Source organism: Meles meles, chromosome 1 (genome assembly GCF_922984935.1).
Source record: "Meles meles chromosome 1, mMelMel3.1 paternal haplotype, whole genome shotgun sequence".
Taxonomy (NCBI): Eukaryota; Metazoa; Chordata; class Mammalia; order Carnivora; family Mustelidae; genus Meles; species Meles meles.
In genome coordinates, this window is record NC_060066.1 from 172,825,864 (window position 1) to 172,842,129 (window position 16,266).

General features: G+C 53.5%; 1 protein-coding gene across 1 annotated transcript in view; it reads right to left on the bottom strand.

Annotated features, from left to right (window-relative positions):
- MROH7 (maestro heat like repeat family member 7) overlaps positions 1-16,266 on the bottom strand; it is a 62,392-nt gene that overhangs the window by 20,543 nt on the left and 25,583 nt on the right. Inside the window, exons 4-14 of the mRNA XM_046002876.1 lie at positions 15,316-15,389; positions 12,190-12,264; positions 10,535-10,614; positions 10,121-10,250; positions 7,941-8,036; positions 7,341-7,445; positions 6,995-7,130; positions 4,765-4,877; positions 4,294-4,470; positions 3,705-3,859; positions 1,133-1,271 (exon numbers count right to left, since the gene is read on the bottom strand). Coding sequence (XP_045858832.1) covers positions 1,133-1,271; positions 3,705-3,859; positions 4,294-4,470; positions 4,765-4,877; positions 6,995-7,130; positions 7,341-7,445; positions 7,941-8,036; positions 10,121-10,250; positions 10,535-10,614; positions 12,190-12,264; positions 15,316-15,389 — 1,280 coding nt within the window. The remainder of the gene's footprint in view (positions 1-1,132; positions 1,272-3,704; positions 3,860-4,293; positions 4,471-4,764; positions 4,878-6,994; positions 7,131-7,340; positions 7,446-7,940; positions 8,037-10,120; positions 10,251-10,534; positions 10,615-12,189; positions 12,265-15,315; positions 15,390-16,266) is intronic.

Genomic DNA, 16,266 nt, shown 5'->3' on the forward strand with positions numbered 1-16,266 from the left:
ACAGATTTGATCAGGTCAGGGAGATAAGGGAGGGCTTCCCTGAGGAGGTGATGCTGGAATTGAGAGCTGAGGGATGAGTAGAAGTTAGGTTAGCAGAGAGCAGTTCAGGAGAGGCAGCAGCATGTGCAAAGGCCCTGTGACAGAGATAGCATGGTGTGTAAGAATTTCTGACAAAGGGGCGCCTGGGTGGCTCAGTGGTTTAAGCCACTGCCTTCGGCTCAGTTCATGATCTCAGGGTCCTGGGATCGAGTCCCGCATCAGGCTCTCTGCTCGGCGGGGAGCCTGCTTCCCTCTCACTCTCTCTGCCTGCCTCTCTGCCTACTTGTGATCTCTCTCTGTCAAATAAATAAATAAAATCTTTAAAAAAAGAATTTCTGACAAAGAACAAGGCTGGAGCCATGCAAGTAAGAGGGACCATGGAGTGTGGTAAGGCCCAAGAGGGGTGCGGGGCCTTGCAACATCAGTAGAAATACTGTGTTATTCTCAAGGACAATGGGAAGCCACTGACAGGATTGAGAAGAGCAGAGGTGCATTCTCAAAGATTTTTTGGCTGCGGTACAGATTGGAGGGGCTGAAGTGGAAGCAGCAAGATGAGCAGGGGTGCTGTCCAGAGGGCTAGGGCCAGGGTGACAGTGACAGAGGCAGAGAGAAATCTGTCTCTCTACCCAGTCACCTCCCTGCAGTCAGAGCTGCCTTTCCCTCTGTGTTCTCAGGGATGAGCTCGGAGCCCCGCAGCAAGCATGTAAACATGTTACGTCACTAAATCAATAAATGAGTTACCTCATTTTATCTTCACCACCACCACATGAGGCAGATTCCCTCATCAGCATCCCATTTACAGACGCAGGGGCTGAGCCTCAAGGGGAGAAGTGACTTGCTTGGGTCACAGAGTAGTACGGGAATCCAAGCTAGCTCTTAGACCTGGGTCTGCAAGTCCCCCTTCCCCGGCTGCTGCCCTCCCTGTAAGCAGCAGCAAGACGTCCAGGAGGTCACAAATAGCAGGCTGGAGACAGACCTACCTGAGCCATACAACTAGCTCCTGGCAGAACAGGGTGTGCTGAGCTCGGCAGGAGGGTAGGAGCAGGGAGCGCAGCATGGGGGCACTCATGGGGTAGGCAAGGCAGGGGCTCACCGCAAGGGGCACGATGGAGGTCCGGCCCTTCTTGGTGAAGGGCTTCTCCTTCAGGCTGGTCAGGAGCAGGTCCAGGAGGTCTCGGACGTCACAGCTGGGCTTGCGCAGTATCAACTGCCTCCACATCTCTGCACCATTGCTGGGGAGTCGGTGGGTAGGGATGGTTAGTGAGGACCAGGGCACTGGGCCCACCCTGCCTCCCAGTGGTTTGGGGATGGAGAAGGGGAGATGCCATCAAAGTGGTATCCATGGGTGTCCCAGTGAGGAATGGTTCAGAAGACACTGTCTAAGAGGCAGGGGGCTCACAATTCTTCAAAACCCTATTTCCACGTATTATACCAAGTGCTTTATACTCAATTTATCCGGCAAACATGGAGCATCTGCTGGACCCCAGGCACTAGGCAAATCCCTGGGCGTATAGATGTGAAGAAGGTATTCAAGACACTCAAATTCACTGAATTCTCAAAGGACGCTCAAGCTGGGCTGTTATTCCCATTTTACAGATGCGGAGTTGAGGCTCAGAGAGGTGACATCATTAGTCTGAGATATCACAGCTAATGAGCTGCAGCGTCAGGAAATGACCAGGTCTGGCGCCTTCAAAGCCAGTAGTCAGTCATTCCTCTATGCCAGGGGGCCCCCTTAGGGCCTGGACCTTGCATTTGTCACATAATATCAAGGAGTGCCTGCACCAGTCTCCTTACAAGGCAGAACTCCAGGCAGAGGAAAGCCTCTGGACCTGCCAACAGCAGACTGCGGGCATTCCTATCAATTGTGGGGAGCCGAAAGCATGGACAGGCCAGTGGTGCACGAAAGGGTTAACAGAACCCCTTTCCCCTCTGCATGAGCATTTGAACATTCCATTAACTTTCCAGCTCTATTCCCCTGGAAACCTGATAAAGATAGTATGTCAACCACGTTGCTAGGCAACATTGCTTATGGTGAAAATGACCCAGTTGGTAAATTGCATCTGGGCTGGGAGGGACTATAAATGAACTATAAGAACCGAAGAGGACGCTGTTGCATTGAACCTCCCAGGGAGCAGTGACTCTTGGGGCTACGCTTGTCCCCATGGGGATCCCAAAAGCGAAGTCTCCAGATCTTTGATAAAAGAGCAATTCTAGGGGCACCTGGGTCGATCAGTGGGTTAAAGCCTCTGCCTTCAACTCAGGTCATGCATAATCTCAGGGTCCTGGGATCAAGCCCCACATAGGGCTCTCTGCTCAGCGGGGAGCCTGCTCCCCCCCGCCACCGCCTGCTTCTCTGCCTACTTGTGATCAACCTCTCTGTCAAATAAATAAATAAAATCTTAAAAAAAAAAAAAGGAGAGAGAGCAATTCTTAGGAGCCATTTCAGCCAGGGCAGCTCCTACAACTTTCACTGGGAGGCCCAAGAGTCCAGCTCTCAAGCCCAGAGGGAAGACTAGGGTGAGGCACGTGAGGCATGGAAGATGGAAGGAGGCCATCTCTCGGGCTCTCACAAGCGCCAGCGTGGCACCTGAGAGCCCAGCCTCCTTCCATCTTGTACTGGCTCTGTCTGGCTGGCCCACTGCACGGGCTGCCACAAGGACTTCTGGGAGCAGAAGCCCTTGCCGCTGCTCTGTCCTACATCCTGAGTGACTCTGATGTCAGGTGTGGACCTGCCAGTCTTGAGTTTGAAGGGTTGGTGATTCCAAGAAAACCTCTGGGGGCTAGTGTGGGCAGAAAGGGTGAAATTCTTCCAGGTGGGAGCACGGGGACCTGACACCCTGGCTCTCACCTTCCCAGCCAGTCTCCCTGGCCTCTATGAATGACATGAGCTGTCCCCACTAGAAGCACAGCTCATCACACACCTTGGCGCAATTCTGCGTGAGCGTCCGTACAACTATCTTAAGGTGTGGGCCACACTCTGGCTGCCCTGTTCTATTCATTCAAAGGTGTGGGAGTGTTTCCTGGGCTGGGAGGCTGCAGCAGTCAGTCTGGTCTCTCAGGCCACAGTCCCCTCTGCCCATCAGACCACAAGATCCTGAAGGCTGAGAGCAGGAAGCTGGGTCTTGCAGAGTCCAGCCCTGGGCAGGCCCTCAGCTCAGCTGGCTACGTTGCTTGTCACAACCAGCCATCTGGAGTGGGAATCATGCAGGGAGTATTTCTCTCTGTTGTCTCTGGGGGGAAATGAAGCCTAGAGAGGACAAGTGAAACATCCAAGACTACAGAGTAGCCAGAGGCAGAGTCAGGGCCAACACTCAGACCTCCTTTCTGGGCCTCCTTAGAGATCTGGCTCAGAGCTGGTCAAATCTGAGTTTAGGTCCTCATCCTGTTGCTTGCTCCCTGGGTGCCAAGGACAAGGAACTTCACCTCAGTCTCCCCATCTGCAGAGTGGGGTTGTTATACTCAGGACAGAAGGGATTAATGCTCCACATGGACACCTGGCAGGGCTTCGGAAGTGCTTAATGGCTGTCATAAGTATCCCAGATCATACGGAAAAGGGGCCGGTTGGGAGGGCCAGGTCCTGCTCTGGGTGAGGACAGGTTCCCAGCCCAGGGTGGGGGCTGCTCCAACCCTCGGAGGTGTGATGGCGGAAGCCCCTCTGTGGGTACCTGTCCAGCGGGAGGGGGCACGTGAGCAGGGCCACAACCACCTCGGTCATGAAGGAGCTGGCCAGGAGGGAGACGGGGAGCAGGGCCACCTCGCGAGCCCGTGGTTCCTGGATGTAGTTTAGCTGTGCGTAGATGCCTTGCATGATTTCTGGGATCTGGGGCACAGCCAGAGCAGACGTGAGCAGCCAGGAGGCCAGTTGGAGAAGCCAAGGCAGGCGTGGGGAGAGTAGGGAGAGGGGAGGAGGAAAGAAGTAGGGGTGACAGGATAGAGGGGCAGGGGAGAGGAGAGAGAGAGAGGGCAACAGGAGAGAGATGGGGAATGGAGTGGGGGGGAACAGTGCACCTGCTCCTTCCCTAGGAGACAGCCAGCTGTCCTCAGTGCCTTCCCCACTGTCCCCAGATCACTGAGTGAGTTCTTTCTTACCCACAAGTAGGAGGCGCCTAGAACTCAGCCACTACCACCCCTACCCTGCTCCGGGGCTTAGGGGTTTCCACACTCCCCACCCTGCCACTTCCAGACGGCGGGTCCCAAGGGATGAGCAGCCCTACAGGGTTTCCCAGCTCAGCCCCTGCCCTCAGGGAGCCTTACCACCTCCAGCACCCTGTGGCGGTACCATTCCAGCACCGAGCTGAGCGTGACCTCCGAGGCCAGCTGCATCATCTCCCCAGAGTCCTTCCCCCGGGCCTCTGAGCTGCCTTTCAAGCCTTCTAGGGCTGCTAGCAACAGGTCCTTCACCTGCTGGGGTCCCAGGAAGTCTCCAAACTCCTGAAACAGAGGCACAGAGATACAGACCCCACGGACGGTTGGCCAACCCTTTGGGGAGGAGCTACAAGAGAGGGGAGACATGGCCCCTGCCCCCAGAATGAACTAACATCCCTCCGGCAGGGCCCTGAACTGAGGAGGAGGGGGCACTCAGGGCCCGTGTGGTTGGGGAAGGCTTCCTTAAAGGGACTCGAGCCTGGAGAGGTGGAAACGTGGGAAGAAGACACTGGAGTAGGCTGGCACTGCCCCTCCGCCACTCCCAGGAAGGCCCAGAGCTGGTGGGCAGCGGGCGGTCACCGCAATCACACGCAGAATATTCTGGCATGGGCTGACAGGGTTGTAGGGCCCCAGGAATCGCTTGTTGCTCTCATATAGCTCCTCCTTATTGGTTTCTTCCTTATCTCTGGATCCTGCAAGAAGAAAGCCTCAGTGAGGCCCAACCATCCTATTCTTTTTTCTTAAACTTTCTGCCAAACGCAGATGTAGGAAGTACACGAATCAGATAAGCAGCGAGGTACGTTTTTCCGGAACCAGCACCGGGTTCCAGAACCCAGGTAACCAGCACTCGGGTTGAGCCAGCACTCAGGTTGAGAAACACTACATCATCAGCACCCCAGAGGCCCCCTCTTGGTGCTCCTTCCAGTCCCCTGCCCCCTCTCCCACCCAGGGGACCCCACTATTCTGACTCCTAAAGCCACAGGTTAGATTTCTTGCTATTGGACCTGTGTGCTGGCTTTCCCCCAACATCATGGAGGTGACAGTCATCCCTGCGGTCCCAAGTAGCACGAGCTCATTGGTCATGAAGTTGCATCATTTCCCGTGGTGTGAGTACACTGCGGTCTATGTCTCTCTTCTGCCTCTGAGGGACATTGGGGTCACGTCCAGCTATTGGTGCTGCTTGGAACATTCTGGTAAGCCTAGCCCATGCCTTTCAGTGAATGGAGGGACACGTTTGTTGGTATGGAGACGGAAGTGTGTTTGCTGGGTGCCAGGGTAGGCATGGGTTCAGCCTCAGGGGATGCTGCCAAATGGTCTTCCAGTCGGGCCGACTATGCACCCCCCGCCCCCAGCAACGCACGAGCGCTGGGCCCACAGTCCCACCAGTGAGCTGTCATGTGGATTTCTGCTGGTCTGGTAGGTGTGTGGTGATCCCTCTTTAAATTGTGGTCCCTCTCCCCTGGCCTTCCCAAACCCCCTTTTCTGACATGTTTTCTTTAGTGTTCGTTATCTGACTTCACTATACGTATCACTTGTTTGTTTTGTTTATCGTCTCCTGACAACGAGAAGGGCAGCTGAACAGGAAGGATTATTTAACTTCATGGTTGTTTTCAGTGCCTAGACTAGACCTGGCACAAGGCGGCTTCATATTTTCTGTGGAAGGAAACACATTTCAGGCTTATTTCCTCAGGCCTTTCTGCAGCCTGGCCCTGGTCCCACCTGAATGCCCCAGGGTGTGCAAGCCATAAACATAAGGAAGGGCCATCGAGGCAGAAGGACCCTATGGACCAACTGTGTGAGTTATTTGTAAAGAAAAGAAGCATGAAGGGCGCCTGGGTGGCTCAGGGGGTTAAGCCTCTGCCTTCGGCTCAGGTCATGATCTTAAGGTCCTGGGATTGAGCCCTGCATCGGGCTCTCTGCTTGACAGGGAGCCTGCTTCCTTCCCTCTCTCTCTCTGCCTGCCCCTGTGCCTACTTGTGATCTCTCTCTGTCAAATAAATAAATAAATAAAATCTTAAAAAAAAAAAAAAAGAAAAGAAGCGTGAGACCTGGAATCAGAGACACCCAAGTTCAAAGCCAAGCTTTACTGCTCCCTACACTCAGGGGGCCCAGACAAAGCACTTCACCCTTGAAAGTCTGACAGTGTATGTCTGGGGGTTCCCAGTCAAAATACAGGATAGCCAGTTAACTGCGATTTCAGATGGCCAGGTCACTCGGCCTCTGGAGCCAGAGAAGTTTAAATAACATGCCAAAGGCCTGTGGGCGGGGTTGGGACCATGGAGAAAGGATGGAGGCAGTTAGCCGCTGAGACTGCACACCTCTAGGCACAGTGCCAGCCCGGAACCTGGGTCAGCCCATTTCACGTCCCCAGCTCCCTAATGCGAGGTCTATAGGCTGCAGCCACTCCAGACCCTAACGTGGGACTTGGTCTTTGTTCGTTCACTCAGTAAACATTCACTGAACACCCACCATGTGCCCAAGCCCAGGGCTAGACCGTGGGAATGGAGTGGAGATGAAGACACAGCCTTCCCTGCTCTTGGCACATCATAGGAATGTGACAACGAGAGTCACAGATTATACTTGAGAGGAGGAGGAGGGGCTCCGATGGAAGGATGGCTTAAATCAAAATATATTTGTTTGTAGCCCCTGTCCTCTGGGTCTGTGGGGGCTGAGGCATCGCGCCAGCCCATCGGACCCCGTGCTGGGTTCCTCCATCTTCCACCTGTGCCCTTACTGCCAGGGCTCCCGTCCATTCCCAGGCTGAGCCCCTGCTCAGAAGCTTGCTGCAGACGTGCTGCAAAGGACTTACGTTTTTGGAGCTCCAGGATGGTGTAGAGGATGATAATGCCGTCCAGGGCCTCCCGGCCGATCTCCTCATCAGGATCCCCGATGCGAAGGACAAGTCTCCCCAGCAGAAGCCCCAGCGCCGGGAACCCCGAGGACATCTGTTTGCGTCATAATTTCAAGGACTGAGTCTTATAGGTTCAATAGCACTATACAGTGATTAGTGAACAGAGCCGGATGGTCTGGCCCTGATAGGAGAGCCCTCTGAAGATGACAAGGGCCACCTGGGAACCTTGGGACAGAGGCACCAGATCCCTTAGAGCCAAGAAGTTTCTCCCTAAGAGTGTCCTCCCCTCCCAGGGGCCACTCACAAAGAAAGGCAGGGTCAGAAGCGTGTGGTTCAACACAGAGACATTGCTGTTCACAGCCCGTGCTCGCTCATGGGCCTTCCCAGAGTTCATCCAGGGCCCCAGGGGCTGTGAGGACAAGGACAAGACTCAGAGCTGCAGGCTGGACACCAGCCTTCTGCTGCCTGGGTGGGCAGGTCGGCCTTCACCAGTCAGCAGGAAGCTTCCAGGAGGGCATAAATGCAACTGTCCACAGCCCCCATCCTCCTCCAGGAGCATAGGGAGACATGGGGTCCAGAAGTTGAGGCTAGGTCTAGAAAACCAGAGGGAGAAGGAAGGTCAGAAAGGAGAGAGATGGTAGGTGGAGAGTCATGAGGATAGAAGAGAAGGTTGGATGAGAATAGAAAAGGCACGCTAAGCGGGCAGCTAGAGCAAGAGCATGGAGGATAGGGAGAGCGTGAAGGGGCAGGAGTTTGGAATAGGGCCTGTAAGAGGGAACAGTGGGGCAGAACACTAGCACAAGGTGACATCCAGAAGTCCAACCACTCCTGGGCATAGCCTCCCCAGGCTCTGGAGCCCATTCTCCTTTCCCCTCTGCCCTTGTGCTGCTCCCTGTCCCCACACCTCCAAGATGCTCTTCAGCCCGGCAGGAGTGGGGTCCTCCACAAAGAGGGCGTTGAGCAGTGTCTGCAGAGCATCCAGGGTCTGACGGTAAAGTGTCTGTGGACAGAAGGAGGACCAAGTCACTAGGAGGCTCCTGGAGCAAACCCAACCTGTAACCCCTGCTATGGGTCAGGGGAGGAGGGGCATCCAGACCCATGAGAGCTGCTTTCTGGTCCCATCTCAGACACTAACTTGAGGTGTGATATTGCACAAATTACTATCCCCGCCATGGGTTACAGTTTCCTTATCAACAAATCAGTGGGGTGCCTGGGTGGGGGAGTCAGTTAAGTGTCGGATCTAGGTTTTGGCTCAGGTCGTGATCTCAGGATCCTGGGATTGACCTCTGTTATCAGGTTCTGTGCTCCGCATGGAGTCTGCTTGGGATTCTCTCCCTTCCTTTGCCCCTCCCAGGCTCCTTCTCTCTCTCGAATAAATAAAATCTTAAAAAATAACAACAAATTGGTGATTATTATCCCTGCACTCCTGCCTCAAAGGAGGAGGAAGAGGAGCCCCAGCATTGACTGAGAATCTATCATGGGCCAGGTCACTGTGGAGATTCACACAACCATATCACTGTGCCCTCGAAGTGTTTTTCTCGTTTTGCAAATGAGGATGCACTTCTCCAAGCTCACGTGACAAACAGGTTTCCAGTGGTGAGGAATTAATGAGAGGATGGGTGGGGAAATAGCACTAGAGCCGTACGACCAGGGTACACGGGAGGGTCAGCCTTTTATTCTTGTTCTCGAGTGTTTTTACTTGCTAATCCTAGACCCAAATAGACTTTCTAAGTTGCCCCTGCAGGGAATCATGTCTCCCCTGCCCCCAGTTCCCTTTCCCTCAGCCACACCCCAGTCCCAGGATTGTCTTAGGAAGGTGCGGGCATTACTCATACACAAGGCTACAGAGTGGGTCTGGGCCACTCTCAGAAGACCCTCTGTGCCCTGCATCCTTTCCTTCTGCCAGCTCATCACGTCTGTTTGTCTCCCAGGGTGTCCTCGTCCAGGCTTCCCCAGTCTGTGCACACCAGGGGTGCCCCACAACCACCAAGCCAGGCCCTGCTTGTCCGCTACCTCCTCCTTCCCTCCCATCCACCGACCCATTACTGTGCAGCACTGACCTCTGGTGTCTAGGCCTGGTACTGCAAGAGGGCTTCCTGCTCTCCTGCCAGGCAGCGAGGATTCCCCCACTTTGTCTCAGTGCACCACCTACCTCCCAGGACGCAGCATCCTCATGCTGCCAGTGTGGTCTGGCCCCTACTGCTCTCTAGACTTGCTTCCCAGCCCTCCTGCCTCAACCTCTGGCCCCAGCCACATTGCCCCCTTGTCATCTTTGCAGTCACCCTGTTCTCACAGTCTTCAGGCCACTGTACAGGCGGTTCCCTCTGCCTGGCATGCCCTTCCTTCTGCCCACCCCTCCGCCCCAGCTAACCAGCTCTTCTGTAACCTCTTGGCTGCAGCACCATGACCCTTGACCCCACCTAGGCCAGGATACCCATCCTAAGCTTGCTTGCAACATTTACCATGAATAAATGTGCATTTATTTGTATGATTCTTTGACAGTGTCCATCTCCCCCCCTCCCCTCCCTCTTCTGTAACCCCAGCCCCTGGTAGTTTGGAGTGGGCACTGTTTATATTTGCTGAATGAAAGGATGAATGAATGTAACTCCCTCTGGACTGAAACTCTTCTCCCTAAACCTCTCCCCTGGACCCTACATCCTACACTAAGGGTCACCTCTACCCACTTCTGGGACCACCCTTCCCAGACTGGAAGACACTCACAGGAGCCCCTTGACGTTCTACCCTCATCCCAGCTAGGCATCACCCCAGCTCAGCCTGTCCTCAGCCCTCCTCCTCCCACTCCCAGCCACCTCCACTGGCCACGCCAACACAGGCTCACATCCCTCCCTTAGGGCAGGACCCACAAGTGGACAGAGCATCCCAAACGAGCAATTCCTTATTCTGAAGATTCACTCATTCACCGAATATTTATTAAGAGTCTGCTCAGGCCAGGAGAGGTGAGGTCGTGCAGCTTGAGTAGGGGTGTGAAGATTCACATCTACCTTCTGGAATGCTCCTTCTCTCCCTGCTGGGAGGTCAGAAATGCACCTTTGTCTAAGGACACGGACAGCCCTGAGGACTCGCCTGTATGGCCTCAGCCTTGGCCTCGTCTTTCTCCTGCATGGCCTGCACGGAGGGGAGGGAGAACACACTCTTCACGCACGTGCTCACCAGCTCTGCTCTTTCTTGCCAGCCCAGGACTGGCTGCGAGTGACTGGCGGAGACAGAAAGCAAGGGTGGGGGGCAGTGAGGGAGGGGCTCTGTGTCCGGAAGCAGGAAGCTAAGGATGCGGGGCAGGGAGGAGGGCACCTAGCTGGAGGCTTGAGCATGGCTTGAGCAAGATAAAGTGGGGAGGAGGGAAGTGGGTGTGCAGGACGGGGCCTGAGGAGAGGAAAAGGCCAGGAGTGGGTGGGGCACTGAGGACAGGCCCCAGAGGAGACAGGTGGAGCCCAGGGAAGAAGGGAAAGGGCTGGGGGTCGGGGAGGGGGCTGTGGACACCTCAGCTGGGTCAGGGTCTCCATGGCCTGCCAGCGGACAGTGCTTGAGAGGGAATCCAGTGGCTCCTCCTGGATCTGCCTCTGGACAGGGGACAACAGAGGGGCCAATGAGGGGGCAAGTCCACTGCAGACCACCAGGACCGAGGCCACTGTTCCGCACAGGGCGCGGGGCTGTGCCAGCGCCTCAGCCTGGACAGAGCTCCCCACCTCCACACCATGCGGGGCCTCCTGTGGGGAGAGCTGGATCATGGCTCCGACCCGGTCCTGGGCTCAGTTCAAGGCCACCAAACACACACCACACCTTAACCAGCTGCACCCCACACACAGGGCCCAGCAAGAACTGCTTCAGCAGCCCCGTGGTAAGGAGGTATATTTAAGCCATGGGCTGGCCCAAAGCAAAAAAAAACGCCATGAATGGGTCTGGAAGGGGGTCCACTTGAATTCCTTTAAAACTGTCCTGAGGGCACCTGAATGGATCAGTCAACTAACCGTCTGCCTTCAGCTCAGGTCATGATCTCAGGGTGCTGGGATCAAGCCCCCTGTCAGGTTCTCTGCTTGGTGCTGAGTCTGCTTGCCTCTCCCTCTGCCCCTCCCTCAGCTTGTGCGTGCACTCTCTCTTTCTCTCAAATAAACAAATAAAATCTTTAAAAATAAAATAAAGGGCACCTGGGTGGCTCAGTGGGTTGAACCTCTGCCTTCGGCTCAGGCCCTGATCCCAGAGTCCTGGGATTGAGCCCTCACATTGGGCTCCTTGCTCAGGGGGGAGCCTGCTTCTCCCTCTGCCTCTGCCTGCTGCTCCCCCGACCCGGCCCCGCTCATGCTTGCGCACTCTCTCTCTCAAATAAATAAAATCTTAAAAATAAATAAAGGGGTGCTTGGGAGGCTGAATGGGTTGGGCCTCTGCCTTCAGCTCAGGTCATGATCTCAGGGTCCTGGGATACAGTTCCACATTGGGGTCTCTGCTCAGCGGGGAGCCTGATCCCCACCCCCCACCCTACCGCTGCCTGACTCTATGCCTACTTGTGATCTCTGTCAAGTAAATAAATAAAATCTTTTAAATAAATAAATAATAAAATAAAAAGGTCCTAATAATTACTTCTCACTTTTGATCTCCCATCTACACACAATAGGGGCTCAATTAATTTGGCTGAATGAAGTTCTCAAAGGCAAGGATTTGCTCTCTTTAACGGACATAAAGCTGAATATAATTTTGGGGACTTCACTGGCCCAAACCATTCCAGTGGATAACTAGGAAGTGAATGTATTTTGCCAAATAATAAGGAAACTCTTGGAAGTTTCCCACCAGGAGGAGTTTCTGGAACAAGAATGTATTAAGCAGTGACAACTGTTCACAGGGGCTTGGGCTCTACAGTGATCTAACCACTGGGTTACATCCTCCCAAGAATAGAGCCCGCGCACAGGAATTATTACCATGGGAGGAGATGAGATGAGAAGAGCCAGGCCCACAGAAGGAAAAGGGCTTGAGCTCCCTCAGTGGGGTGGAGGGCAGTTAGAGGTGGACCGTGGTTCACATCCAAGTGTCCTGCCCCCATCTCTGTCCTTCTCTCACCTCAAGTCTTGTCTTGTCTGTTGGGAAGACCAGGACTCCCACCTCCTCCCCACCCAATGCCACAGGCCCGCACAGGGTTCCCACACCATCATCTTCTTCATCATGGTCTTCTTCTCGCCTTCCCCTTCCTGGCACTTCTGGAGGGCAATGACATTCTCCACCTGGGAGGCAGCAGAGGGCAAAACCACAGGGTGAGAGTCACAAGGACCCCTGCCCTCAGGGCTGGCCCACACATCCCCAGCCGGTCCCCAGCTGCCAGCCCCCAGCATGGGCTCCAGAGAAATGAGAAACCACTGTGACACTTGGGGTGGGGTACAGATTCGGGAAGGCTGTAGTGGCAGTGAGGGAGGGGTTGGATAATCCCTGAAGGGTGGCATTTGGAGGAGGACCAGATTTCAGGCCCTGCAAAGCACTCCCCCTCTCCAGTCTCCCTCTCTTGGGGGAGAGAAGGCAGGAGCTGAGGGGACAGAGGAGGTACTGCCGCCTCCCACCGAAATCCCACCATGAGTGATGCTTTTCAAGGGCTTTCTGGTACCTACTCTTAAGGGCACATCCTAGTCAGGTCAAGGTGTCCTGCCACTTGAGAGAGGGAATACCTTCACTAATGTCCAGTTAATCTACACATTCTCATCATCTTAGGGCAGAAGAACAAAACTCATGAAACAGATAAACTAACTTCATGCAGGGAAGAAAGCAAAGCCAGTGAACCTGATGGGCAGTGTGGTGGGTGTGAGAGGCCACACGTTCTTGGCCATCACAATCAAGAGGACAGAGAGCCCCTGAATCGGGGCTCATCTTAGCCCTTGCTTAGATCAACAGAAGGCCATGAAGTGATGATGTGCCAATTCCTGGCCTATCCCTTCAGGGAACTGGCCGCCTTTTCCTTCTGGAACCCAGCCACCATGCCACAAGGAAGCCAGGCTAGATATGGGATGATGACGTCATGTTGAAGGCAAGGGTCATCTTGGGACTTTCCAGCCCCTGCTCCCGGCTAACCTCAGGCTACAGCACAGAGAGCAGAAGAGCCACCTCACTGAGCCCAGACGTTTCAGAATTGTCACACAATCCAGCAAGTCCATTTAGCTGAAGAAAACAAAAGCGCTCATTCTAAAAGGTGTGGGCTCTACCGTTGACTGCAGCATTATTCACACCAGTCAAGATACAGAAGCAACCTGAGTATCCACCGATAGATGAGAGGATAGAGAAGGTGTGTGAGACCTGCATACACACACACACACACACACACACACACAATGGACTGTAACTCGGCCATGAAAAAGAATGAGATCTTGCCACTTGCAACCACATGGATAGGCCTAGAGGATATAACGCTAAGTGAAATCAGTCAGACAGAGAAAGACCAACACCATACAATTTCACTTATATGTGGGACGTGAAAACGAACAAACAAAACAGATTCATAGATACAGAAAACATTCTCGTGGTTGCCAGAGAGAACGGGAGGTGGGGCAGGGCTGGGCAAAACAGGAGAAGGGGATTAAAAGGTACAAACGTCCCATTATAAAACAATTAGGACACAGGGATGCAATGTACAGCCTAGGGAATAGAGTTAATAATATTTTAACAGCTTTGTATGGTGACAGATGGTAGCTAGATTTATGCTGGTGATCTCTCGGTCTTCTATTTAAATGTTGAATCACTATGTGGTACACTTTAAACGAACATAATACTGTATTCACTTATAATATTGTATACGCTTCAGTTAAAAATAAATAAAAATTAAAACTTTTCAAAAATTTCAGGATCAGGAGAAACTGGGCCCCTCAGTCCTTATTCTCCCAGCGGAGTGAACTTTTAGACCACTAAGTTTTGGGGTAGTTTGCTAAATAACAACTGATAACTTAAACTGCCAAAGTGATGATAGAGGGATAGCAAATAGACTGAATGGTCATAGGAGAACTCTCAGAAGAGCCGATGTTTGGGTTGAGTCCTGAATGACAAGAAAGAGGTAAGCATTAAAAAAAAAAAAAAAAAGGGAGGTAACCATGTAAAGAACTAGAGGAAATTCTGCCTATTTCCCTGATCGAGAATGTTACTTCACTGTTATATCTCTAGTATCTGAAACAATGCCTTGCACATAGTAGAGACTCAACAAAATGTGTTGAATAACCATAGTAATAAACCCTTTTTGTTGCAGGCACTGTGCTCCGTGTTGCCCATACGTTAACACAGGCCTCCACTTCAACTTTATTATGCCTGTTTTGTAGCTGCGAAGAAACTTCCTGGCAGAAAAGACAAGTGCAAAGGCCCTAGGGCAGGAATGAGTAAGGCAAGTGTGAGAAACCGAGAAAGGCCAGTGTGGCAAGAACAAGGTAGACAACCAAAGGAAAGCCATGGGATGAGGATGGATATTCCTAAAATGCCAGACCTCTTATATTAGTCCTGGTGCCCTCTTCCCATGCCCCACCCCGGGGTGCTCCAGGGACTGGAGTTTGCCTCTGAAGCAGCCTGAGGGCAGAGCCTCCCTCCTGCATGGCCTGGCCTGGGTGGATCCCACCTCTGGGCTCCATCCACCAGCCAGTCTCCCTGACTATGGGTGTGTTCACACTCACACCCACCAGCCTGTCCAGTCTGCCCCCACTGGCCTTCATCAAGTCCTATGGGTGCTGGCTTTCTCTGGCCTCCTGACCCAAGACCTGGACTGGGACTGTGTCCTGAAAAGGGGCATTTCTAACCTTTCTTCCCCTTTGAGAGACCCTCTCAAATTGATTCAGTTGCTTAAAAAACCTTTGTTGAGCACCTATGATGTTCCAGGCACCATTCTAGATGCTGGGAGTAAGACAGACCAAAATTCCTGATTCAGGGGGCACCTGGGTGGCTCAGTTGGTTAAGTGTCTGCCTTTGGCTCAGGTTAGGATCTCGGCATCCTGGGATCGAGGCCACCTCAGGCTCCCTGCTCAGAGGGGAGTCTTCTTCTCCCTCTCCTCCTGTCTGCTCCTCTCCACCCACATGTGTGTGTTCCCCTCTCTCTAAAAAAACCCTTGATTTATGGAGGATACATTCCAGTGTGAGAGGCTAACAAAAACCAAGGTGAACTAGTAAAGCACAGTGTATACCAGATGGTGACGAATTCCATGGAGAAAAGAAGAGCGGGGCAGAGAAACAGGAAGCACTGGGGCTGCAGGGTGGAGGAGGAGGAGGGGGAAGGGGTTCCCCAGGGAAGTCCACTGGCATTTGGACAGGAAGCCTACCAGAGCCATCTTGCTGTCATCATCTCTCTTCCCTGGCACCTTCACCAGGCATGAGGTCACTTCATCGAAGATTCCTGAATGTCACAGTTTCAATGAGGAGACAAGAGGGAAGGTAAAGATCTGGCGCCACAGCCCTGTCTCCCCTCCCCCACCAGCCCCCTCCAATCCTTATGCCCCTAGCTGCCAGACAGAGCTGCCTTCCTCAAAAGCCTTCAGTGGTACCTCATTCCACTGAGCATAAAGCTACCGTCCTTGTCAGCGCCCTCAAGCCCCTGCCTGATCTGGGTCCTCTGCCCACCTCCCCAGCCTGTCTCCTGCTGCTCTCCTCTCGCTCGCCATGCTCTGGCCTTAGCCCTCCTTCCAGGCCAGGACAACCTTCTCCCTCAGGGCCTTTGCACAGGTGGTCTCCTCTACCTGGGCGCTTCCACTACCACACGCTGTTGCCCAGCTAGGGCTCCCCACCTTCAAATTTCTGCCTGTCTGCCTCTGCTTGGTAAGGCCTCCCTGACCTTCAGGGTGAAAGAGCTGTTACCACAACATATAACTAAACTCTGATTTGTAATAGTAGATATCTGTTTTGTCAGCCCTGAATTTCCTCATCTTTCTTTCTGGTGAAAGAGGCCCTTCTTCTCTGTGGGCTACCCTTTCCCTAGATCTAGAGAAGCTGGATTGTGCAAGCACACCCATCACCCCCTCTTCAGGTAGGGGTGGACCTGGAACCCAAGCTTCACCAATAAAAGCATCCCGTGCCCTCTGCCACACTGAACAGGGCTGATAGAGCCCCTTATTAAAGAGACTGAGGGGAACCCAAAGGAAAATAGGTCCCTTTCCTTCTGAGGGCCTATGAGTGCCTAGACTTGTTTCAGGGCCATGTCGGCCACCGGGGGGCTTCATGGAGCCAATAGGGAGAAGCAGAGACACCAATAGTCATGAGCATGGCTTGATTCAAGA